Below are 25,795 nucleotides of genomic sequence, written 5' to 3'. Positions count from 1 at the left end.
GATATGGGCATTCTGTAGGTAGGAGGGATTAGCTATGTCGGCACAACATTGTGGGCCGAAGGGCCTGTTCTGTGCTGTACTGTTCCATGTTCTGTGTCCTAACCTTGATGTACTGTGTAAGAAATTTGGTTTGCAACATCTGGAACCAGCTATGGGGTCAGAGAAGTTGCTGCTCCTCCTGATGGAAAATCTACAGTTTAGTTCAGTTGCAACAAACCACACTTACATCACCAGTCAAAGATATTTACCGGAAGTTACTGGCAGCCACTGAGTATCAGTGAGATTATGGCAGAATCCGTACAGCAGCGCCTATTTACACTAATTCAATTTTATTAGAACATAGAACATTGAACATTACAGCACAGTACAGGCCCTTCAGCCCACAATGTTGTGCTGAAATCTTATCCTGCTCTAAGATCTATCTAACCCTTCCCTCCCACAGAGCCCTCCATTTCTCTGTCATTCATGTGTCTAAGAGTCTCTTAAATGTCCCTAATATATCTGCCCCCACAACCTCTGCTGGCAGTGCGTTTCATGCACCCACCACTCTCTGTGTAACAAAACTTACCCCTGACATCCCCCTTATATCTTCCTCCAATCACCTTAAAATTATGCCCCCTTGTTTTAGCCATTATTCTCCCTACATTCCCAACAATTCATCCCAGATTCTCTGATTCACCTATATACTAGGGGCAATTTACAGTGCCCAATTAATCCACCAACCTACATGCCTTTGGGATGTGCAAAGAAACCAGAATACCCAGAGGAAACCCAGATGTTCATGGGGAGAATGCACAAACAAGTTCAGGACTGTGAGGTTGGAGCAATACTAGCTGTGCCACTGTGCTGCCCAATCTCCAACCACTATCTAATCTCACCATGCATTCATCCCATGACTCTGTTGACGTCCAAATACAATGTGATTCTGAAACAAACAGGCTCTGTCTGTGGTTGTGTTTTACTTCAGGCTTTGCATGTTCCTGGTGATTTAGCTTAGAGTTTCTGTTGTATGTTTCTGTGGCTTCAGAATGAGAATGTGTTTTGTTGATACAAAGCGAGTGAGAGGTACTGATGTGGTCAGTTTATGAATTTGAAATATCTAACCATGAAATTATAGCCATTCCCGGATTTCCTGCATAGAGCAGGAAATTAGGGAATGGGGTGATAGGGGCCATCTGCTAGTCACCATTTATAATGTCTGTGGGAGCACGAGTGACTGGGAGCGGTACATAGAACATAGAACACTATAGCAGAGCACAGGCCCTTCAGCCCACAATGTTGTGCTGACATTTTATCTTGCTGTAAGATCTATCTAACCCTTCCCTCCCACAGAGCCCTCCATTTTTCTATCATTCATGTGTCTAAGAGTCTCTTAAATGTCCCTAATGTGTCTGCCCCTACAACCTCTGCCGGCAGTGCGTTCCACGCACCCACCACTCCCTGTGTAAAAAACTCATCCCTGACATCCCCCCTATACCTTCTTCCAATCACCTTAAAATTATGTCCACTCATGTTAGCCATTGTCGCCCTGGGGAAAAAGTCTCTGACTGTCCACTCGATCTATGCCTCTTATCATCTTGTACAGCTCTATCAAGTCACCTCTCATCCCCCTTCTCTCCAAAGAGAAAAGCCTGAGCTCACTCAACCTATCCTCATAAGACATGCTCTCCAATCCAGGCAACATCCTGGTAAAAGGTCTTTGCCAGTTGGGTTCCTTATGAACTGAAGCTTGACACTTTCTGAACTGCATCTTATCATTGTCGAGTGCTCTTACTATTCTTTACAGCTCTTTTGTTATAAATGTGTTTGTGGTAAATAATTTCTGACAATATTTACTACCTTGTTATGCTCATATTTCAAAGCACCTCAAGGAATGAATAATGTACTGCCTGAACAACTGTACTTTTCAGATAAAGTGGAAGTTCCCTGTGGGAAGGGCACAATGCCTCATTGATCTGCTTTTGTACTCCAGGCTAAGGAAGGAGAGGCATTTGCTTCCTTGGAAATTTTGGTCCCTGAACCACTGAATAGATGATCGAATGGATAGTGTGAGCAACACAACAAATTCCCTCAGTGCCACCTCAGTCCACTAAATTCCAGAGCCCAGAGGGTTAACTGATGAATCAAATAAAGGTCAGGATCAAACAATCTTGATGAGTTAAATGAAATGCAGAATCAGAGACTTCTCACAGATGATAACTAAAACTTAGAACTAAATGTTGCAAACTGGTAAGCAAAGTCCATTGAAAGGCAAAATAGATCAGTGCTTGAAATGAGAATGGGGTTAAACTGGGTGTGGTTTTAAATAGTGTGAGCAGTAAGGGAAGAGTGCATGTAAGACAAGAGAATGGGATTTGACTGGGACACATATCTGGAACATTGAATTTGGGTTTATTTCATGATGACGCAACTTGGCCCCAGTGCTGGGCATGAGACCGGGAGGAGCAGAATCATGCTCCCTTGTTGCTGGTCCAATTACCAGATGGTCTCTAAGGTCTCAATCTTGCTGCCTTCTGGCAATTTACCGTTGCTCTGCATTGATTGTGTGTGGGTCCACACCCAGCAGGATTGCTGACCGCAGCTACATACAGGAGGTGGTGGGCATATGGAACAAGCTGCTAGAGGAAGTGCTAGAGGTGGTACAATAGTAATGTTTAAAAGACACTTGGATAGGTACATGGATAAGAAAGGTTTAGAGGGATATGGGCCAAATGCGGGGAAATGGGACTAGCTCTTAGTTGGACTGAAGGGCCTGTTTCCATGCTGTATAACTCTATGAATCCATATCTGGGTGGGATTCTGCTTAGCAGTTGGAAGTAGTGGAATCTGCAGCATAAGTATATTTCTCAGAAAGCAGAAAATGCAGGAAATACTTGGCAGGTCAGGTAGCGTCTGGAGAGGGCAACGACTAACTTTTCAGTCAACCTGAAATAATAAATCAATTTTTTTCATTAGGTGCCATTTAACAAGCTGAATATTTTGTGCATTTTCTATTCTTAATTCAGCTTTCCAGCATCTGTACCATTTCACTTTTGTACCTGCTTTAAAATACAGCCAGTGCAATATTGCTCTTCCATCCCCCTCAGACTGTTTGATTATTTCATGACTGGGCTTCCTTCTCCAGCCAAACTATGGAAAGAGCAAAGGAGTGGACTAATTGAATAACTATTAGAGAACCAGAACAAATGCAATGGGTTTCCTACTTCACTCTGTATTTCCAATATCATTGAGCTTACACATCATTTCCAGTTCTGTTTGATGAAATGCCATTTCCTCTGGTGCTGGAGTTTAGCACCAGTTGTCTCAGGGCAAGAAGTTGTCCATTAAATGAGAAATTTCTCATGAAGGCTATGTATCTGCACTCACTACGTATATTCAGGGATGGGATGGATAGATTTTGGAATTAAAGGATATGGCGATTAGGCAAGAAAATAGATGATACTGAATGATGGAGCAGATTTGAAGAGCCAATGGTCAACTCCTGTTCCTGTCTCTTAGGATCTTATTTCCAGAACTTGTGGTATTTTACGTGCAATCTTCTGCTTGTCATTGCATCATTGCTTGTCAAACAGCAGTAATAGAGCTGACCTCACTGACTTCTTCTCACAAAATGGAAAGTACAGTGTCACTGGTAATTCTGCCAACTGACAGAATCATTGCATTTGGGAGCTTTCCACTTGAATTGTCAGTTTATCGAGGGAATGAGGAATTGTTTCTGCATGTACTGCAAGGTGGGATGGGGTGCAGGGCTGCAGGTTAGGGTTGGAGAGGAAGATGGGGCTTTGCTTTGGGTGGTTTCTGAATTTGTCGCCCTATTGAGTCCAATTTGGAGAGCCAAGAGATCAAATACAGGGGGTCTGAGTGCTGGTTTCATTTAACTCCTGCACTCCCTGTCTCCACCCGACCCTGTTCTTCCTCCTTTGCCCCCACCTTCGTCCTTCCCTGACTCCTTTTATTCACGGGACGTGGATAGCACTGACAATGCAGGCATTTATTGCCTGTCCCTCATTGCCCCTGAGGTAGTTCAGAGTTCATCATATTGCTGGGTCTGTACTGACATTTAGGCTGAATTGGCTGACTGACAGAAGGCAGAGAGTGGGGATAAAGGGGTCCTTTTCAGGATGGCTGCTGGTGACTAGTGGAGTTCTACAGGGTCGGTGTTGGGACCACAACATTTCACTTTATACATTAATGATCTGGATGAAGGAACTGATGGTATTGTGGCCAAGTTTGCAGACAATACCAAAATAGGTGGAGGAGCAGGTAGTGTCATGGAGGCAGGGAGTCTGCAGAGGGACTTGGACAGGTTGGGAGAGTGGGCAAAGAAGTGGCAGATGGAATACAGTGCTGAGAAGTGTGCGGTTATGCACTTTGGTAGGAAGAATAAAGGTGTAGACTATTTCCTGAATGGGGAGAAAATTCAGAAATCGGAGGTGTAAGGGGACCTAGAAATCCTAGTTCAGGATTCCCTTAAGGTTAACTTGCAGGTTGAGTCAGTAGTAAAGAAGGCAAATGCAATATTAGCATTCATTTCGAGAGGACTAGAATATAAAAGCAAGGATGTACTGCTTATAAGGGATTGGTCAGACCACATTTGGAATATTGTGAGCAATTTTGGGCCCTCATCTAAGGAAAGATGTGCTAGCGTTGGAGAGGGTCCAGAGGAGGTTCACAAGAATGATCCCAGGCATGAAAGACTTAACATATGAGGACCGTTTGATGTCTTTGGGCCTGTATTCAATGTTCAGAAGGATGAAGGAGGATCTCATTGAAACCTACCGGGTACTGAAAGGCCTGGATAGAATGGACGTGAAGAGGATGTTTCCATCAGTAGGAGTGTCTAGGGTCTGAGGGCACAGAATAAAGGGACGTCCCTTTAACACTGAGGTGAGGAGGAATTTCTTCATTCAGAGGGTGGTGAATCTGTGGAATTCTTGCCACAGTGGAAGCTGAGACATTGGGTATATTTAAGGCAGAGATTGATAGGTTCTTGATTGGTAAGGGGGTTAAGGCTTATGGGGAGAAGGTGGGAGAAGGGGGTTGAAAAAAAATCAGCCATGATTGAATGGCAAAGCAGAGTCAATGAGCCAAATGGCCTAATTCTGCTTCTATATCTTATGGTCTTATGGACATGGATGGACTAGGATGGGATATTTTAGTGAGTGGATTTACAACAGTTTTGTGGTTACTGTTCAGACTCATGTCTCTGGTCTGGAGTTCTAGCTGTGAATCCAGGAGCATAACCACAATGCTACCTTATTCCTTCTGTCTTTCTGCTTCTCCTCTGCCCTCCTCTCCATCTCCCCTCTCACCTTCTCTCCTTTTCTCCTCCCTTAACCCTCTCCCCTTCTGCCCTCCTCCTTCCTATTTCCCTCTCTCCTTTCCTCTCTGCCACCCCACCTCCTCCCTCTTTTTTTTGTCTGCCTCTGTTTATCATCCACCTGCCTCTGTCTCCCAACTCCACCCCTCTCCTAACTGGCTTGACCTCCCTGTTATCCTTCACCCCTCCTCAATCCACCAATCACCTCTGGCTCCTGTCTCACCACTCCTCCTCTCCTCTTTATACTGGCTATATCTCCTCTCCGCTCTTAGTCCTGATGCAGGGTTTTAACACAAAATGTTGACAGTTCCTTCCCCCCCAAGATATGCTGCTTGACCTGTTGAGCTCCACCAGCAGGCTGTTTGTTGCTCCAGATTCCAGCATCTGCAGTCTCTAGTGTCATCATGTTTTACAAACTTGATTGAGGTTTTTGAGGAGGTGAGGAAGATGATTGTTGAGGATGGATGTTGTGGTAGTGGTGTGTATTGGATTCTGTCTATATGCTTTACTAAAGCTTTCAACAAGGTCCCTCATGGTAGGCAGATCCAGAAGTTTAAGGCACATGGGATCCATGTAGACTTGGTAGATTGGATTCAAAATTTCTTGGCCGTAGAAGTCAGGGTAGTGATGGATGGGTGTTATTCTGACTGGAGGTATATGCCCATTGGTGTTCCACATGGATCAGTGCTGGGACCTCCTTGGTTTGTGATATATGTATAAATGGTTTGGACAAATATATGGGTGGTCTGACTAGTAAGTTTGTAGATGACATAAAAATTGATGGAGTCGTGGGTAGAGAGGAAGGTTGTCAAAGGATTCAGCAGGTTATAGACCAGTTGGAAATGTGGGCAGGGAAATGGCAAATGGAATTTAATCCGGACAAGTGTGAGGTGTTGCATTTTGGGAAGTGAAATATAAGATGAAAGTATACAGTAAATGGCAGGATGCTTAGGATCATTGATATACAGAGGGATCTTGGGGTGCAAGCCCATAGCTTGCTGAAAGTGGCAACACAAGTAGATAGGCATACGGCACACTTTCCTTCATCCGTCGGGGTATGGAATATAAAAGATGGGAAGTTATGTGGCAGCTGTATAAAACATGGGTCAGGCCACATTTAGAGTATTTTATTCAGTTCTGGTTGCCACACTACAGGAAGGATGTGGAGGCTTTGGAGAGAGTGCCGAAGAGATTCACTAGGATGTTGCTTGGATTTTAGAGTATTAGCTATAAGGAGAGATTGGACAAATTTGGGATTGTTTTCTCTGGAGCATCGGAGGCTGAGGGACAACCTGATGGAAATATATTAAATTATAAGAGACATAGACAGGATAGACGGTCAGAAACATTTTCCCAGAGTTGCATTCTCAAATACTAGGGGGCATAGGTTTAAGGTGAGATATGGAAAGTTTAAAGGAGATTTACATAGCAAGTTTATCTTACAGAGAGTGCTCGGTACCTGGAACATGCTGCCTGGAGAGGTGGTGGAAGCAGATATGATAGCAATGTTTGAGAGTCATTTAGATAGGCTCATGAACAGGCATGGAATTGAAGGATATGGACCACATGCAGGCAGGTGTGCAGTTTAAATTGGCTTCATGGTCAGCACAGACATCATGGGCTGAAGGGCCTGTTTCTGTGCTGTACTGTTCTATGTCCCTTGAGTGGGACCCCAGGAAGAAGTGGGCTTTGTGGTCTGCAGGACTCCATTACAAAGAGACACAATCTGTGGTTAACAAAGGAGGCCAAGGATAATGTTGAATTGAAAAGTAGGGCATGCAGTGTGGCAAGGTCTAGTGGTAGGCCTGAGGACTGAGAAGTTTTCACCGTCCAGCAAAGACCGAAAAACTCATATAAGGAGGGAGAAGAATGATTTGAGAGAAAATTTGCGGGTAATATCAAAACAAAGAGTAAGAGTATGGATATATAAATATAAAAACAGTGTCTAAGGTAAATGTGGGACCTCTGGAGAACGAGGCTGGTGAATTAATAACAGGAAGCAAAGAAATAGCAGATTTCTTTAGAAGAAATGTTAATTTTTTTTGCACTAGTTTTCACTGTAGAGGACACTGCAAATATTCCTAAAATATCCAGGTGGACTAAGTTCAGATAACACAGAGGGATTTGTAAACTTCCTAATCACAAGGGATAATGTATTGGAGGAATTCATGGGTCTTAATGGCAGACAAATCACCAGAACCTGATTGCCTGCACCCATGGATTTTAAAGCAGGTATCTGCAGAGACAGTGAACCCATTGGTTAAATTTTTTCAAAGCTCAACAAATACTGGGAGGGCACCAGAAGATTGGAAAACTGCCAAACTGATTCCTTTGTTCAAAAAGAGAGGAAGATAGAAGGCTAGGAATGATAGAATCATAAAGAGTTGTACAGCATTCCTGGCCAATACACCAGAGGGGAAAGATTTAGTAGGAACTTGAGGAGGAACATTTTTTACACAAAGGGTGGTAGCTATGTAGAATAATCTGCCAGAGGACGTGGTTGAGGCAGGTACAATAACAACTTTTAAAAAACAGTTGGACGGGTACATGGATTGGAAAGGTTTAGAAGGCTATGGGCCAAATGCTGACAAATGGCACTAGCTTGGATGGAGCTTCTTGGTTGGCATGGACCAGTTGGGCTGAAGGGCCTGTTTCTGCTCTGTATGATTTTATGACTCTGGAAACAGGCTCTTTGGCCTACTGTGTCTGTGCTGACCACCATGCCTATCTATATTAATCCCACTTGCCTGCATTAATTCCATATCCCTCCATGCCCTGCTCATTCAAGTACCTGTCCAGATGCCTTTTAAATGTTGTTACTGTTCCTGCCTCCACCTCCCCCTCTGGCAGCTTATTCCAGATACCAACTGCTCTGTGTGAAAAATTTACCCATTAGATCCCCTTTAAACTTCTCCCCTCTCACCTTAAACCTACACTTTCTAGTTTTAGATACCCCAACCTTGGGAAACAGACTCTGACTATCTACTCTGTCTATGTCCCTCATAATTTTATATATCTCTATCCTGTCAGCCTTCAGCCTCCTTTGCTACAGGATAGCAGACCCCTCCTGTCCAATCTCTCTTTATAGCTCAATCACTCCAATACAGGCAATATCCTTGTAAATACTTCCTGCACCCTCTCTAACTTAAACACATCTTTACTGCAGTTTGGCAACCAGAACTGCACACAGTACTTCAAGTTAGTTGAACCTCTGTTGTTGTCAAGATCCTAGAGTCAATAATCAAATGAAGTTTAATGTGGGGAAATGTGAGGTCATGCACTTCGGTAAGGGGAATCAAAAGATGGATTATTATCTAAATGGAGAGAGACTGCATGTTAGTGAGTGAAGTTCAGAGGAATTTAGGCATTCTAGGGCATGAATCACAAAACGTTAGAATCAGGTCCAACAAGTAGTTAAGAAGGTAAATACAAGAACACAAGAAAATAGGAGCAGGAGTAGGCCATCAGACTCTTCAAGCTTCTCCCACTAGTTAATCTGATCATGACTAATTGATGCTGGCCTCAGCTCCTCTTCTGTGCTGTTTAGAGTCATAGTGTTATACAGCATGGAAACAGGCACCAACTCAACTCGTCCATGCCGACTAAGAGGCCCATCTAAGCCAGTCCCATTTGGCCCTTATTCTTCTAAACTTTTCCTATCCATATGCTTGCCCAAATGTGTTGTAAACTTTGTAATCGCATCTGTCTCTACCACTTCCTCTGGCAGTTCATTCCATATAGCCACCACCCAAAACCTTCCCCCCCCAGATCTTCATCTTTTCCCTCTCAGTTTAAACCTATGCCCTCCAGTTTTAGACTCCCCTATCCTGGGAAAAAGATCATCTATCTATGCCCCTCATGATTTTATAAACCCCTGTAAGGTCACCTGTCAACCTCCTTTGCTCCAGGGAAAACAGTCCCAGCCTATCCAGTCTCTCCTAATAACTCTTGCCTTCCAGTCCAGGTAACATCGTTGTGAATCTCTTCTGCACCCTCTCTAGCTTAATAATATCATTAAGGGTGGGTGAGACTGGGTTATCATTAAGATTGGGTGCAGGTCAATGGGACTAGCGGAATAAAGTTTTGGCACAGACTAGAAGGGCTGAATGGCCTGTTTTCTGTGCTGTAGTGTTCTGTGGTTCTCCATGCCCCTCTATTCCTAGATCTATCAATTATTTATCCACCCCCACTTTAAATACTTCTCATGGTCCAGCTTCCACCACCCTCGGGGGCAGAGAATTCCGGATATTCACCACCCTCTGTGAGAGGAAATCTTTACATACCTCAGTTTTAAATGACTGGCCCCTTATCTTGTAACTATGCCCCCTTGTTTATGACTCTCCCACTAGTGAAAACATACCAACATCTACCCTGTCAAGTCCCCTCAGAATCTTATATATTTGAATAAGGTTACCCTTCATTCTTCTAAACTATAAGAATTCAGGGCCAGTATACTTCGTGTCTCATCCCAGGAATTAGCCTGGTGAAAATCGGTAGTCCATAACCCATGAAGATTGAATTCTCCAAATTCAGGTAACCCCGTATCCTTTCTGTTCCTTTCTCTTTCCTCCTGATCCACCCAGGTCTTCTTGCACATTCATTTCCTTCCAACACTCCCACTCCCCCCCACCGCACCCCCCCCCCCCCCCCGCCGCTTCCCAGTTTCTTTCCCCTGTCCCACTGGCTCCATCAGCCTAGCACCCACACACTCCACCACTCTGTCCCTATCCCCTCCCCTCACCCCAATCCATCTGCCCACCATCCTTCCCTTATCTCATTCCACACATCACCTTTCACACATCAGATTCCATAATCTCCAGCCCTTCCTTGTCTCCACTAATCACGCCCCAGCCACTTGTCTCCTCTCTACACTCTACAGGGTCTTGACGCAAAACATCAACCGTCCCTTTACCTCCGCAAGCACTGCCTGACCCGCCGAATTCCACCAGCAGATCATTTTTTGCTCCAGATCCCAGCATCTGCAGTCTCTTGTGTCGCCGTTAACCTGGTGAATCTCCTTTGCACTGCCTCCAATATAACTGCACCTTTTTTAGGTAAGGGGACCAAAACTGTATGCAGTATTCCAGATGAGGCCTCACCAATACCCTATCTAATTGCGACAAAACCTCCCTATTTTTAAACTCCAACCCCTTTGCAATAAAGGCCAAAATGCTGTTTGCCTTCTCTGTTTAATGTTGTTTAACTACTTGTTGGATCTGCCTGCTAACTTTTTGTGATTCATGCACTGAAACACCTAGATCCCTCTGGACTTCATTCACGTACAGTGTCTTTCGACTTAGATAATAATGTACCCTTTGATTCCCCTTACCCAAGTGCATGACCTCACATTTCCCCACATTAAACTCAATTTGCCAGTCTTTTGCCCACTCACTCAATCTATCTATATCTTGTTGCAAGCCGAATTTTGGCTTTTATTGGGAAGGGGTTGGAGTTTAAGAATAGGAGCTTTTGTTACCATTGTTTGTATTGTGGATAGCAAAGAAGGTTGTCCAAGGCTACAGCAGGATATACATCAGAGGGTCATTTAAAACTGGTGCATAAAAGTTTCTTGTTGGAGAAGGTGGTGAATCTTTGGAATTCTCTGCCCCAGAGGGTGGTGGAGGACAATTCATTATATGTGTTTAGGGTGGAGATTGATAAATATTTGGAAGATCAGGGAACTGAGAGTCATGGCAAACTGTCACAGAAGAGGAGTTGAGGCCAACGTAGATCAGCCATAGTCATATTGAATGGTGAGGCAAGCTTGAGGGGCAGAGTGGTCTACTCCTGCTGCTGTTTTCTTGTGTCCTCGTGTCCATAGCTAAAGAATCCACCATCAGACCTTCCCTAATATCTTCTCATATGGTTTGGTACTGTTTGATAATGTTGCTGCAAAGTCCAAGAAACATTTTAATAGCTAAAGGCACTTAGAGTCAGAGTCAATGAGTTACACAGCACAGAAACAGACCCTTCAGCCCAACTCGTCCATGCTGACCAGGGTGCCTACCTGAGCTATTACCATTTGCCTGCGTTTGGCCTGTATCCCTCTAAACCTTTCCTAACCATGTACTTGTCAAATGTCTTTTAAACGTTGTAATTGTACCCACCTCCACCACTTCCTCTGGTAGCTGGTTCCATGTACCCACCACCCTCGATGTGAAAATCTTGCCCCTCAGGTCCCCTTTACCTTAAACCTGTGCCCTCATGTTTAGACTCCCCGACCCTGGGAAAAAGACTGTGACCATCCACCTTATCTCTGCCCCTCATGATTTTATAAACCTCGATAAGGTCACCCCTCAGCCTCCTTCATTCCAGGGAAAACAGTCCCAGCCTATTCAGTTTCTTATTATAGCTTAATCCACACAATCCCAACAATATCCTTGTGAATCTTTGCTGCACCCTTTCCAGCTGAATGACATCCTGCCTATAGCTGGGCGACCAGAACTGCACACAGTGCTCCAAGTGTGGTCTCATCAACATCTTGCACAGTTGTAACTTGATGTCCCAACTCCTGTACTCAGTGCCCTGACCGATGAAGGCCAGCGTGCCAAATGCCTTCTTCACCACCTGTGTTATCACTTTCAGGTAACGATATACCTGTGCCCCTTGGTCTCTCTGTTCTATAACTTCCCACAGGGCCATGCCATTTACTGTCCAAGTCCTGCCTTGGTTTTTCTTCCCAAACTGGAACACTTCATTTATCCGAGTTAAATTCCATCTGCCATTCCTTGGCCACTTTTCCCAGTTGATCTAGAGTTGATCTTTTTTAAGCACAAATAGTTGTGCTGTTTATTTTGAAATTCCAATGATTCATGATCTGGCCCACCAGGTGATCCTTCCTACAGGCCCTTTAAAAGAATTGGCGCTGTTTCTCACGCTGGCTTTAAAACAATTGGAGGCCTGTTACCCAAACTCTTTAGAATCACTAAGGCCCAATTTCTTGCACTCCCATGGAATTCAGTTTCTGGGGCTCCCTTTAAGCTTACTGGAGCCACGTTTCCCACTTTAAGCTTAGCGGGGCCTCATTTCCTGTGTTCCCTTTAAATTCACCAGGTCCTCATTTCTGCATTTCCTTTAAATTCTCCTGGACCTTGTTTCCCATGCTCTCTTTCCCACTGGTGACCTGTTTCCTGCACTTTCATTTAACACACTAAGGCCCTATTTCCCGCACTCCCTTAAAAAACGGCCCCATTTCCTGTCCTCCCCTTTAAACTCATCAGGGCCCTGTTTCCTCTCCTCCCTTTTAAACTCATCAGAGCCCCATTTCCCGCAAAGTGAATTGAAAGTGCGTTGGAGTATTAGGAGGAATAATTTAAAGCAGCCTGACATCTCCCAATCCCTGACCATGCTATACTATCAGAGCTTTACTGTACATTGATCTCCTCAGATCTGCAGGACATTAACAAGGGGCTGCATCCGTGCTGTATTGCTCTGTGACTCTTATGACTGTACTGAAAGGATGTTAACCAATGCCTGTGTTCTCAACATTGAGGTCAGTCAGCTCTGGTGGGCGGGCCACGTCAGTCGACTCCTGACACACATTGTACTCTGAGCTCCATTAAAACAAGTGATTACCAGGTGAACAGAGCAAACAATTTATGGATGTTCTCAAAGCTGGCTTTAAAACGTGTAACGCCCCCATCGTGTCATGAGATTCCCTGATTCAATGATCCATGACAGTATAAAAGGAGCATTTTACAAATTGAGATTCCCCTTGATCCAGGAAGGTGCTCTTGGAGGAGCCTGAACAAGTAACTGTAATGCTGAATTAGATCACACACACTGCAGCCACTGTACGTTGTTGATGGAGGGAGCGAGTGTTAGGGTAGTTAATGGGTACCAGTCAAGTGAGCTGCTGTGTCCCAGATGGAGTTGGAGTTGTTGGCACTGAACTCATTAGGCATGTAAAGAGTATGCCTTCACACACTTGACATGTGCCTTGTCAATGGTGGAAAGGCCAGGGGTGACATGAGGTGAATCACTCAGAGTAGACTACCCAACCTGTCTACTTCTGTGGTTGGTCCAGTTGTGTTTCTGATCAACGATACCTCCAAAGATAATGCCATTGGGTGACTTGGTGATGGTAATGCTAGTGAACGCCAAGAATAGCATTTATTCTCAGCTGCAGGAATTGTCACTGGTTGCCATTTGTTTGTCATGAATGTTACTCGCTGCCTACTAGCCCGTGCCTTATTCTTGTCCGCATCTTGCTGCATGCAGGCTTGGGTGGCCTCATTTGCTGAGGAATTGCAAGTGGAATTGAAGGTTGTGCAGTCATCAGCAAACTTCCCCACTTCTAACTTTCTGATGGAAGAAAGGTCATTGAAGGTGGTTGGGTCTCAGGCATGATAACATATGTCCATGCCTTATGTCTACACATGTATCTGTGGCTCAGCACCACTCTCTTGGGGCTGTTGAAGATGAGTAGTAAGTGTTAGACTTATCAGCAGCTCTCAGGTCCCAGTAAGGAATAAAGTAAACACAGCAGTGAGACACATGCTGCAAGAAGTGATTCACAGATGGCTGGTTAGCCAAGTTAAAAAGGTATTCTTCTTTAAAAACACATATTTAGTGACTTTGAGGAATAATTTTGAGTTTGCAAAGAAAATATGTTGAAGCTTGCTGCAGCTTTGTTCTTAGCGTGGGCTGAAGCTGATAGAAAACAGTTGATTGAGAGTGAATGATGCAGATTTCATCTCCAGTGTGACCTGTTTATCGACTGCTAATGGTGCAGTCATGACAACCCACTGATCATTCTACTTGGGTATTATTGGTAGAATTCTGAAATCCTGATGTTGTTTGTTTTGAAAGCATCAGCAAAGAGGGCAGTGGTGTACATCTGCTTTCCAGAGCAGCAATGTTTCTGAAAAGTTTCCCCAAATTGATGCACTTTTTGAAAGTGAAATACAGAGTTATGTGGGAGAGCAAGTTTGATGTGTAGGTGCTATGAGATCGAGAGATACATCACTGAGTGCTGACCAACAAACGGAAACCAATTATATTCCAGTTCTGCTTTGTTGCTTCTGCCAGTGTCTCGGTTTCTTTTTTTAAAAAAGTCTCTTTTTACCATTGCTTTTTCTTTCAACCCTGTAAGAGTACAGCAACAAAAATTTGCAATTGCATAATGCCTTTAAGATGCCCCAAGGCACTTCATATAAGGAATTACCAGACAGAATGTGACTCAGCTACATAAGTAAGGCTAATGAGCACAAAGATCTTGGAGAGGTGTAGGGGCTGGAGGAGGTCACAGATGTAGAAAGGGTGTAGGGGCTGGAAGGAGATAAAAGTGATGGGGACGGTGTAGGGCTGGAGGAAGTTTTGAAGGTCTGGGTGAGACTATGTGAAATTTGGAAACGTAAACATTTTAGAACTGGGTCTTTACAATATAGAGCATCACACACAAGAACAAGCAGGTCTGAGTTTCAGTATGAAACGTTTGTCTAATAAATAAAACTTAACCAAATATTGCTATAGACTGCAAGAAGAGCAGGGAGTAGAACAGAAGGAAGGGGAGAAAGCTGCATTGAATGAATGTATAGTTGTTGTTAAATGTCTCAATGAAGAGCAAGGTTAATTAGGGATACTTATGCATTGCATTGCATGAGTGAAGGGTGATTACTATCTTCACACAGTGGATATCTGCAAAGGTCAGGGGCCAGTGCTTCACCTACACACTTGTTTCGAACTGTATTTCAATAGGAAGAACTCAGTAAACAAAGTCTGACTCGTCTGCAGCTATTTCATGACAACTTTGAAGATAATGTACTTCCTTGTTTGCAACGTTCACACATACGGTAAATTGTAAAAATGAAGAAATATTTCATTAACTTTCTCGAAAATCTAAAAATCCACAGACCAGTCTTAATAAAATTGAAACCAGAGGAAGCTCCCTTTTACTTTTGTGGTTTGTGAAAGATGAATTTTACTCAGATCAAAACTGGCGAATTTGGAGATGTGAAGATTGTGTGGTTTCAGCAGAAATTCCCAATTCCAGTCATCATGTGCTCATGTACCATTGTTGGTATTCCTTTGAGTTACCTCCAGAATGAAGCACATGGTAATATCTTCTCAGCACCAACATCATCTTGGACAATCATATTGTGACTTGAACTACTTGGCTGTCTGACACAGTCGTAGGCTGAAGGTTTCACTCTTCACATTGCAGTCAGCCTGCATGTTGAGAGATCACAACTACCTCTTTCAGTTTTGGGTCAAATACAGGCGTTAGAATCACCTTTGTTATGGAGCATAGAACAACACCTTCGGCTCACCATGTTGGCACCAACTATGATGCTGATCCCATCTGCTCCTCCGATAGTCAAAGGGACAAAATATTCCAATCAAAATTAACTGCTTCAACATCATTCACATTGCCCCACTTATTTTGGATAACAAGGACAATATCCATCTGAATTCTACCCGTTTGGATTTACAGCCCCACTCCTGATACTTTCACTGTCTAACTTGAGCAAAACCTTGATCTAACTCTGTGCTGCATAAGCAGATATTTCAATCAATGAAATGTCAAGAATAACCAATGTTGTTCCCTTGTTTAAGAAGGGCAACAGGGACAAACCAGGAAATTATAGGCCGGTGAACCTTACATCAGTGGTAGGGAAATGATTAGAGGAGCTTCTTAGAGACGGGATTTACTTGCATTTAGAAAAACATGGGACTTATTAGGGACAGCCGTCATGGCTTTGTGCGGGGGAGGTCTTGTCTTACTAACTTGATTGAAGAGGTGATGGAGGTTAGTGATGAGGGTAGGGCAGAGGTTGTTGTCAACAAGGACTTCAGTAAAACGTTCGACTAGGTCCGTCATGATAGGCTGATCCAGAAGATTAAATCACATGAGATCCATGGTGAGTTGGTAAATGAGAGGCATAGACAAGTAGATTGATAGAGTCTTTTTACCAGGGTGGAAGTGTCAAATACTAGCGGGCATGGCTTTAAGGTTTAGAGGTGGAAAGTTTAAAGGGGATTTGTGAGATAATGTTTTTACACAGGGAGTGGTGGGTGCCTGGAATGTGCTGCCAGGGGAGGTGGTGGAATCAGATACAATAACAATGTTTAGGAAGCTTTTAGACAGACACATGGAGAGGCAGGGAATAGCGGGATATGGACCATGTGCAGGCAGATGGGATTAGTTAGATTGGTATCATGGTTGGCGCAGACCTGGCGGGCCGAAGGGCCTGTTCCTGTGCTGTACTCTTCTGTGTTACAACAACAAAAACAACAGGTTTTTTTTTTACACACCTCATAGTTCTTCTACCCTGGGAAAAGACTCTATCTACCCTATCTATGCCTCTCATAATTTTATAAACTTCTTTCAGGTTGCCCCTCAGCCTCCGAAACTCCAGAGAAAACAGTCTAAGTTAGTCCAACCTCTCCCTGTAACTCTCCACTTAACTTTGTCCATGCCTGAGCTCAACTGTTGCTGAAACCTTGATCCATTACACCCTGGGCAGCCTCCCTCATTCCACCATCCCTAAACACCAAGACACCCAAAGCCAGTGTGGGTGGGCTAACTTACACCATTTTGATCTCTGTCCCTTCCACGTGCATAGTGCTTTGTGCAGGTTGTCAGTCCTGGCCCTGCGATCAGTGCTCCCTGCCAGGACCCAGTCTCACTTCTGCCAGGACACTCAATTGCTCAGGTTAAGGCACACGTGGACACTCCTCGACACAGGTTCCAGCCAGTGTCGAGGAGTGTCCACGTGTTCTTTAATCTGAGCAACTGAGTGTGCAGATTTATAGAGATGAAAGGCTTGTCCCTTGGAACAATTTCATGGTGTAGTGTGTGACTTTTGTCACACTTTTCTGAAGACAAAATTAAGTAGCACATCACTCTAGCAGAAGACCACAAACAAGGTGAGTCAGACAGCCAATTAATCATATTTAGGTGTTGGTGGAGGGAAGAGAGTTGATCTCAATAAACGATCCTTGCTCTTAATGAACAGTTACATGGAATCAGTTATCTATTGGACAACAGAATACTCAGACTCAGGTGGGAGCATTGGTCAGGCAGTGTAGAGGGAACTTCACTCTGTGGCAAACCCACATAACTTTATTTACATTTTTAGAATATTGACACCATTTTTAAACCATGATGTATAGCCCACCGTTCACAATGCACTTCACCCCGGGGGGTCCCATTCATCCTGGAAAGCCTCTGGCAGGCCACGGAACCCCGCATTCTCCCTCTCCAGTCACAGGAGGGGCAGGCAATCAGCAGGGCTGGCCCCCTTGGCAGCCCATTGCCTGGACCTGTGAATGGCCTCCTTGGCCAGGCCCAGTAGCAGACCTACAAGGAGGTCCCTGGTTGCCTCACCTCCCTGTGTACTGGGTGCCCAAAGGTCAGGAGCATAGGAAGTGCAACCATTACCGTGTTTGTTGTTTTGTGTTAAAATAACTTTATTAAAGCATCATCAAAACTTAATTAAGATGTTGTCCTCAGTGTTCTGGGTGTACTGTAATCCTGTCCCCACTCTGGAAGTATTTGACAGGACAGTTGAAAGGGAGTGTTACCTATTTTGGCCTTTATGTCCAGGTCCAATTTTGTAGATGGCTTTTATTGTTTTAAAATAACTTTATTAAAAACATCAATAAAACAGTTAAATAAGAGTGTTATCCTCCTTGTTCAGGATGTGATCCACACCCTGCAGTGTGTGCCTGACCCAGAAGGACTCCAGCAAGCCCGTGTGCTCCTTTTCCATGGACACCAGGACAGGAATGTAGTGAAAGAAGGGCAGGCAGTCAATACCAATTGGCCTGGTGCTTGTAGCTAGGAATGGGCACCTTGTCCAGGCCTAGGAGCAGGCTTGAGGGGTCCCTCAACTGACCTGCCTCCCTCCATAGTGTCTGGGGATCAACCAGAATGTGAGGAGCATCCCCTTTGGATACTCCAGGGGCTGCAATCCTGTGCATTGACTGCGTAGATGGAACATGGGCTTATCCAGGCCCCAGAAATGACAAATGGCCCAGGAGTCTGTGAACTGGTTTACAAACCTGTTGCACAACATGCTGTATGCAACACTCCCAACCCAGGTCTCCAGCTTAAAGGAAGATGACTCTCTGCATAAAGAGACCTCAACAGGTATAGTATCTCGCTGCCATATGGCAGAATGGACCACCCTGGTGTGTCCAAATGGCAGATGAGGGCGAGGAAGTGGAGAGTGGAGAGGAACAGGACACTCCTCCAGGAGGTGTGGAAAGGTATGGAAGTCATTGTTGAGAGCTGGCTTAAGTTTTGTGGGACCAGTTCATGAGGAAGGTTCTGAAATCTGGGTTCCTATCGAAGGATGTGGTAAAAGAGACTTGCTGGCACCTGCACATCATTCCCAAATCAGCGACTACAATTCCACATTGACACCCACTGAGTGTCAATCCTCCACTGTCTGGTCTGTCCCCAGGGCTGGCTGTCTAAACAGCCAGTCTCCTTCAACAGGTGGGAGACTCTGAATGGAGATGTCCATGTCCCAGACTCTAGAAATGTCCTGGTAAAAGACAACCAATTTATGAGAGATGTGACTAATTCTGTCATCCTGAAGGTAGGACTCCTGACTGAGAAAGCACATTGTCAGCTCTCTTCATCAGAGGATGCTCCATATACAGATATCTCTGCAGGCTACACCAGTGACTGGCTGCTCTATTTAATCAAGGGACTCAGAACCGCTGCAGACACCCAGTGTTTCCTCTTTCCCCAGAAGAAATTGACAAGCTTCTTCTGGATCTTGGTGGTAAAAACAGGTGATGGGTCCAAATTGACCAACTGGTACCACAACATGGAGGCCATCAGCTGGTTTATGACCAGTCCTGTCCAGTGCCCTAACCAGGTGATGACTTTTGCCTCAACTCCTGCCAATTTACCTGCAAGGTTTTCTTGGCAGGGCTAAGGTAGATGTCCAGATAGAGGAGGTACACAGTGGTCCATAGAGATGGGCTCATCTCCCTGCAGGGAGTCTACCTGCCACTGATCTACCAGGAGTCTGGAACAGTTTGCCCAGATGATCCTTGTGAAGGACATGGTAGAAAAGACGTGCTGGCAAACATGTTCCTCACATCTGTCACATGAGCAGCGCGTTACCGGCAGAAGCTGAGAGGATCATCTCCATGCTTGGCCTGTGCAGTCTTGGAGTGTTTGACAGGACAGCGCAGAGGGAGGTTTACTCTGAGTTGAGCCTGTGTTCTACCTACCCAGGACTCGTTGAACTCTGTGACTGAAGCTGGATTGAGTGACATGAGTCTTGTGTTTCTGGGTGGGGCAGCTTGTGAACCTTTTGATTGAATTTCATTCTGAGTCCTTGCTGCTATCAGCTCTTGCATTTATAATTGCCAAGAACCCAATGAACTCCTTTACACTTGCTCCTGATATTTAACGTAGGGACTTTTATCTGCAATCACTGTTGAATGATTTAAAATTGCTTGTTGGGAGCTGCAGCCTCCATTTTCTCAATGAAACATTCTCCAATTTAGTTTTTGCTGCTCTGTCCTTTCAGCTCCTTCTCTCAGTAGGAAAAGACACATTGGATTGGCAGTCTTCAATGCAGCTTCGACCTATCAGTCACTCTGAGCATAGGCAGATAGAGTCATAGAGCCATACTGCATGGCAACAGGCCCTTCAGCACAACTCCACCCAGATGCCCATCTAAGCCAGACCTATTTGGCTGCATTTGGCCCAAATCCCTCTAAACCGTTTTTATTCATGTATGTGTCCAAATGTCTTATAAATGTTGTAATTGTACCCCCCCACCACTTACCCACACCACTCTCTCCCATCGCCATTCTTACCAATACCCCTTCCTCCCACACCCTCATACTTCTTGCTCCCCTGCTCTCCCTGATTTCCTGCATCAGTCCCCAATTCTCTCTCTTCCCAACCTGTCCTTCTCCTCATCACCCTACATTCATGTCTCTCTCCCCTCCCCTCTCCTCCCACTTCCTCATAGAGTCATAGAGCATAGAAACAGGCCCTTCGACCCAACTCATCCGTGCAGATCAAAATTTCCACCTGAGCTAGTCCTGTTTGTCTGCATTTGGCCCACATCCCTCTGAACCTTTCCTGTCCCTGTACCTGCCTCACCCACTTCCTCTGGCAGCTCGTTCCATATACTGACCTGTGTAAAAACATTGCCCCTCAGGTTCCTATTAGATCTATCCCCTCTCACCTTAAACTTATTGCCTCGGGTTCTTCATTCCCCAACCCTAGGAAAAAGACTGAGTGCATTCACCCCATTTATGTCCCAGACATATCAGTCATGATCCTGGGTTAAGACCTAGATTCCTATACAAATTTCCTTGAACAATCTGCATAAAAATAAACTGAACGTAAAGCAATATTTCTGTGCTGCATGAACATGGTTGTTTCTTCAGGGTGTGGAAATGTTCTCAAACCCTGTCAATGCTATTAGTTCTTGAAAAGCAACTTCAGCAAAAATTGAAGCCAGGGAGAAGTCGCTGATCTGCAGATTCTGAAAAGTAACCTTTTTATCCCTTCCCATCAGATCAGCACTAGAGGGATGCAGATGAGGATGGGAGATTGCAATTTGGAACTGAACTGGAAACCATTTGAGGATGGGGTTTAGGAGAGGCAATGAGGATTGAGGAACCAGTTGGGGTGCATGCATTAGGTGCTTGGGGGGTTGTGAGGTACAGCTTGAGAGACTGATGAAGGAGGAATTGAAGCAACAATAGAAAAACTGCAGGTGCTGGAGATCTGAATTAAAGCAGAAAATGCTGAAAATACTCGGGTCAGGTAGCATTTGTGAAGAAAGAAGTCGAGCTAATGTTTCTGGTCAATGACTTAAAACTGACTTTATCTCTAATTTTTCCAAGTTCTGATGAACAGTTACTGATCTGAAACGGCAGCAGTTTCACTCAGCACAGATGCTGCCTGAGCTGCTGAATGTTTTCACTATTATTGAAGAAGCCACACTTGCAGGTGACAGGAAGCAGTTTGTACATGGGCAGGCAGCATGCATAAAGACAGGCAGTGGGTCAGGCATGGAAACAGTAGGCTCTGTGGTGGATTGGACATCCTACAGGATTGAGGAGGGGGGCACACACATATATACAAAGCACAAAAGGTTACAGAGGAAGACAGGAATGCACAATTACAAATAGATTAAATGATGACGTAGACTTGAAGGCTGAGTGGTCTACGTCTAGTCTGGATTCATATGTAACACAGTTCTTGCACTTCACTCACACGTACACACACACACAAATGTGTTTCTCACAACGGTGACCACATTTCAATCGCACTAAAGCCCTTTAGGATCCCCTGAGGTCATGCCATGCACCCTTCTTCCTAGGGTTTTGTAATTGGATGTGGAAGCTCCAGGTTTATGGGAGAGGAGGCTCCTGGAGACGGAGAGTAACATGTTACTCAATTCACTGCTGTTTCCCAGGGTCTTGCTGTGTATTTGAGAGAATGGGGCCCCTTAAGGATCAATGTGGCCGTTTGTGTGTGGAGGCACAGGAGATGGATATTTCTCGTCTGTATTTACTGTGGAGAAAGTCACAGAAGCTAGGGAATTCAGGGAATAGAATAGTGATCCACATTACAAAAGAGGAAGTGCTGGGCTGTCTTAACGCACGTAGAGGTGGAGAAATCCCGAGGCCTGGACAAGTGTATCCTAGGACGTTGTGGGAAAGTAGGGAAAAAAATTACAGGAGTGAGATAGATCTGCTGGTTGAGTGGTGTCACAACAACCTTGCGCTCAATGTCAGCAAGACCAAGGAACTAATTGTGGACTTCAGGAAGGGGAAGTTGGGAGAACACACACCAGTCCTCATTGAGGGGTCAGTGGTGGAAGGGGAGAGCAGCTTCAAGTTCATGGGCGTCAACATCTCAGAGGATCTATCCTGGGCCCAACACATTGATGCAGTCATGAAGAAGGCACGCCAGTGGCTCCACTTCATTAGGAGTTTGAGATACTAGAAGACTGGAGGCTGGCTAATGTTATGCCTTTATTTAAGAAGGGCCACAAGGACAAGACAGGGAACTACAGGGCCGTATAATTTCAGTGATGCATCTTTCTTTTGCTCAAATCCTCTCGTAATGAAGGCCAACATATCATTTACCTTCCTAATAGCTTGTTGGCCTCAGTGACTTGTGTACAAGGACACTTGGGTAGGTCCCTATGACAATCAACATCTCAACATCCCACAGTGTGTCACCATTTCAATTCAGCCAGTTTGTTGACCCAAGGTAGTGATGAGGTTTTCAGCTGAGCTGTCCTGGTGAAACCCAACCTGCGTGTTAGTGAGCAGGTTATTAGGAAGGTAGTGCCATGTTGATGTTGGTCATCGGTATTGAGTGATACTGGGGAGAGCTTTTTGAAGTAGGGTGCTGATATTTTTACTGGAGAGGATAGGCACAGCCTCAAACGATGGAAAGCAAGTCCCACAGTAGAGGTCTCCTGTAGGCCTGCCACTGGAGTGTCAGCCTGGAACTCGTCTTCCAACCTCCTGAGTCATGAATAACCTGATGGTGTGTCATCCACTCCACTGCAGGTGAACACCCAACTGTGTTCATCTGGGGTTCAACCAGATTGTCAGACCTGAGAGAAAAGTGGAACTGGAAAATTATTAAATGTGCCAACCTCGTCATTGCTGCAGTTGGATCCTTTCACCACAATGAGAGATCATTTCAGTTAGCAGCGACCTTTCACCAAGGAGTTGGTGCAGGTCCTTTCTGTTCACACTGAGGTAGCAGGAGAACATTGCTGAAGTTACGGCTATTCCCAGTGGCACCCGAGGCGTTGGCCAATAGTTTTTCACATTTTAACCTTGTTAGACCACTTTATAAAGAACCATGAACAGCTATTGTCCATTCGCTGAAGAACTTTAATGAGCCAGTTGGTTTTTACAGCAATCTGGCAGGCTTTATGGTTATTTTTCTTACGTCATTTATAACGTTTCACAACCTCTGTGGTGGGATTTGAACTCATTACCCCTGTACTGTTAACATACTTTAATAATCCCTATTGGCAGGTACGGTAGTGTAGCAGTTAGCGTAATGCTATTACAGCGCCGGCGACCCAGTTCAATTCCGGCCGCTGTCTGTAAGGAGTTTGCACGTTCTCCCCGTGTCTGCATGGGTTTCCTCCGGGTGCTCCGGTTTCCTCCCACATTCCAAAGACGTACGGGTTAGGAAGTTGTGAGCATGATGTGTTGGCGCCACAAGCGTGGCGACACTTGCGGGCTGCCTCCAGAATATTCTACACAAAAGATACATTTCACTGTGTGTTTCGATGTACATGTGACTAATAAAGATATCTTATCTACAGGACTATGTCTCAGTATGTGCCTATCCTGGTGGTGTATTGTTGTACTACAGTCCCACTTCCTTTCCTCTCTTGCACTCCTGTCTCCCCCTGCCCCCCCCACTTATTCACTCTCTCTCAGTTACCCATCCCTTCCTTCCTGTCTATTCTCCTATCGCTCATTCACTGCTTCTCTCCTTCACTCTTCCTCTCCCTCCCTCCCTCCCTCCCTCAGACCCTCGCTTATACCATCACAATCCTTTCCACAATCCTTTCCTCCATCCCTCCCTCAGTCCCTACTTCCCACATAGTCACCTGCCCTTCGCTGCCCCCCACATTGGCTGTGTTTGCCTTTCAGTCATTCTGCATCCTTCTCATTCCCTGAGCTTTTGTGTATTGCTGTCTCCAGAGCCGTATGAATGAACAAGGTGATGGTCAGGTGACCTTACAAATGCAGGAGTTAGATTCACGATGAGGGACTGGGGACCACAGCATAGAATCATGGAAGAAAGAGCTCTGCTTTGAGGGAGAGGATGGGTGGCTCTGGGGTGGGTTAAATCTGATGGGTTTTATGACCTGACATTATATACTACCAATGTTGCTTGAGGCCTGGTGGGCTGTTCATTGAGGTTCGTTGGCTGGTCCACAGCCTAACTTAACTCCTCCTTGTGTTTTCTAGGTTTTGAAGCTATGTCCAACCCAAGCTGGGTCCTGCCAAAGGACGTTGATAACTCCGGTCATGTGCCAGCCAGGATGGAGACCATGACTTCAATCACCAACCCCAGTATTTCTGTATCAACTCAACAAACCCCCAAAAAGTTTGCACCTGTGGTAGCTCCGAAACCCAAGTTCAACCCCTACAAGCAAAATGGGCAGCCCATGGCTCAGGTGGTAGCTGAAGGTGGGTTCCGCAGAACTGAAACTGCCGTCGACTACGGTGGTGTAATACGTGCACAGCAAAGTGCAGCGGCGGTTCACAACAGGAACATGTACCGGGGCGGTACGCAGCAGTAATGTGTACAGGGGCAGTATGCAGCAGTAACGTGCGCAGGGGTGGTACACAGCAGTAATGTGCACGGGGCGGTACACAGCAGTAACGTGTACAGGGGGGTACGCAGCAGTAACGTGTACAGGGGCGGTACACAGCAGTAACGTGTACGGGGGGGTATACAGCAATAATGTGTACGGGGGGTACATAGCAGTAACGTGCACAGGGGCGGTACGCAGCGGTAACGTGTACAGGGGCGGTACGCAGCGGTAACGTGTACAGGGGCGGTGAGGGAATGCCGGGATTAAGACCCAGTGGCGATGAAAGAATTGTGATCTACCTCCAAGTCAGGATGGAACGTAATTGGAGTAGCCTAGGTGAATAACCACCGCATCTTTTAAATGGCACGCACAGGGCACCGGAGTGCACCAGTGGGGGGAGTGAATGGCTTTGCTACTTAGTGCTCTACAGTGGGATTAACTGTTTGTGGTGGAGGGATGTGTGGGGGTAGGTGTGTATGTAACGGTGGGGTGGTGTGAGGGGGTGGGAGGTGGTTGGGTGTGTGGGGGGGAAGGGGATAGGTGTGTGTGATTTGAGTGAGTGTGAGGTTTATGCTGTAGGCATGAAGGTAGGGTAGTGTGTGGGGGGGGCGTGTGGGGTAGGATTGGGAATTCAGTAGTTATGTGTTTTGGGAGTGAACTCACGCGCCCTCCCCCCCCCCCCACACTCTTTTCCCACCCCAGTGTCTCAGCACCCCCACTCTCCTCCCCACCTCTCGACCCCCCCACTCTCCTCCCCACCTCTCATCCCCCCACACTCTCGCCCCACCCACACTCTCATCCCCCCCACACTCTCGTCCCCCCCCACACTCCCGTCCCCCCCACACTCTCGTCCCCCCCACACTCTCGTCCCCCCCCACACTCTCGTCCCCCCCCACACTCTGATCCCCCCCCACACTCTCGCCCACCCACACTCTCGTCCCCCCCCACACTCTGATCCCCCCCCACACTCTCGCCCACCCACACTCTCGCCCACCCACACTCTCACCCCACCCACACTCTCGTCCCCCCCCACACTCTCGTCCCCCCCACACTCTCGTCCCCCCCACACTCTGATCCCCCCACACTCTGATCCCCCCCCACACTCTGATCCCCCCCCACACTCTCGTCCCCCCCATGTTCTCTTCCCCCCCACACTCTCGCCCCCCCCACACTCTCA

At 45.7% G+C, this 25,795-nt stretch overlaps 1 protein-coding gene across 4 annotated transcripts in view; it reads left to right on the top strand.

The window, feature by feature from the left end:
• lpp (LIM domain containing preferred translocation partner in lipoma) overlaps nucleotides 1-25,795 on the top strand; it is a 307,384-nt gene that overhangs the window by 73,288 nt on the left and 208,301 nt on the right. For all 4 annotated transcript variants that reach the window (XM_052017882.1, XM_052017881.1, XM_052017879.1 and 1 more), the window contains exon 2: nucleotides 24,269-24,490. In XM_052017882.1, the coding sequence (XP_051873842.1) occupies nucleotides 24,280-24,490 (211 nt within the window). In that variant the 5' untranslated portion in view covers nucleotides 24,269-24,279. The remainder of the gene's footprint in view (nucleotides 1-24,268; nucleotides 24,491-25,795) is intronic.

This window comes from Pristis pectinata, chromosome 6, assembly GCF_009764475.1.
Source record: "Pristis pectinata isolate sPriPec2 chromosome 6, sPriPec2.1.pri, whole genome shotgun sequence".
Classification (NCBI taxonomy): domain Eukaryota; kingdom Metazoa; phylum Chordata; class Chondrichthyes; order Rhinopristiformes; family Pristidae; genus Pristis; species Pristis pectinata.
The sequence above is the reverse complement of the archived record's forward strand: the minus strand, read 5'-3'. Positions and strand labels throughout refer to the sequence as shown.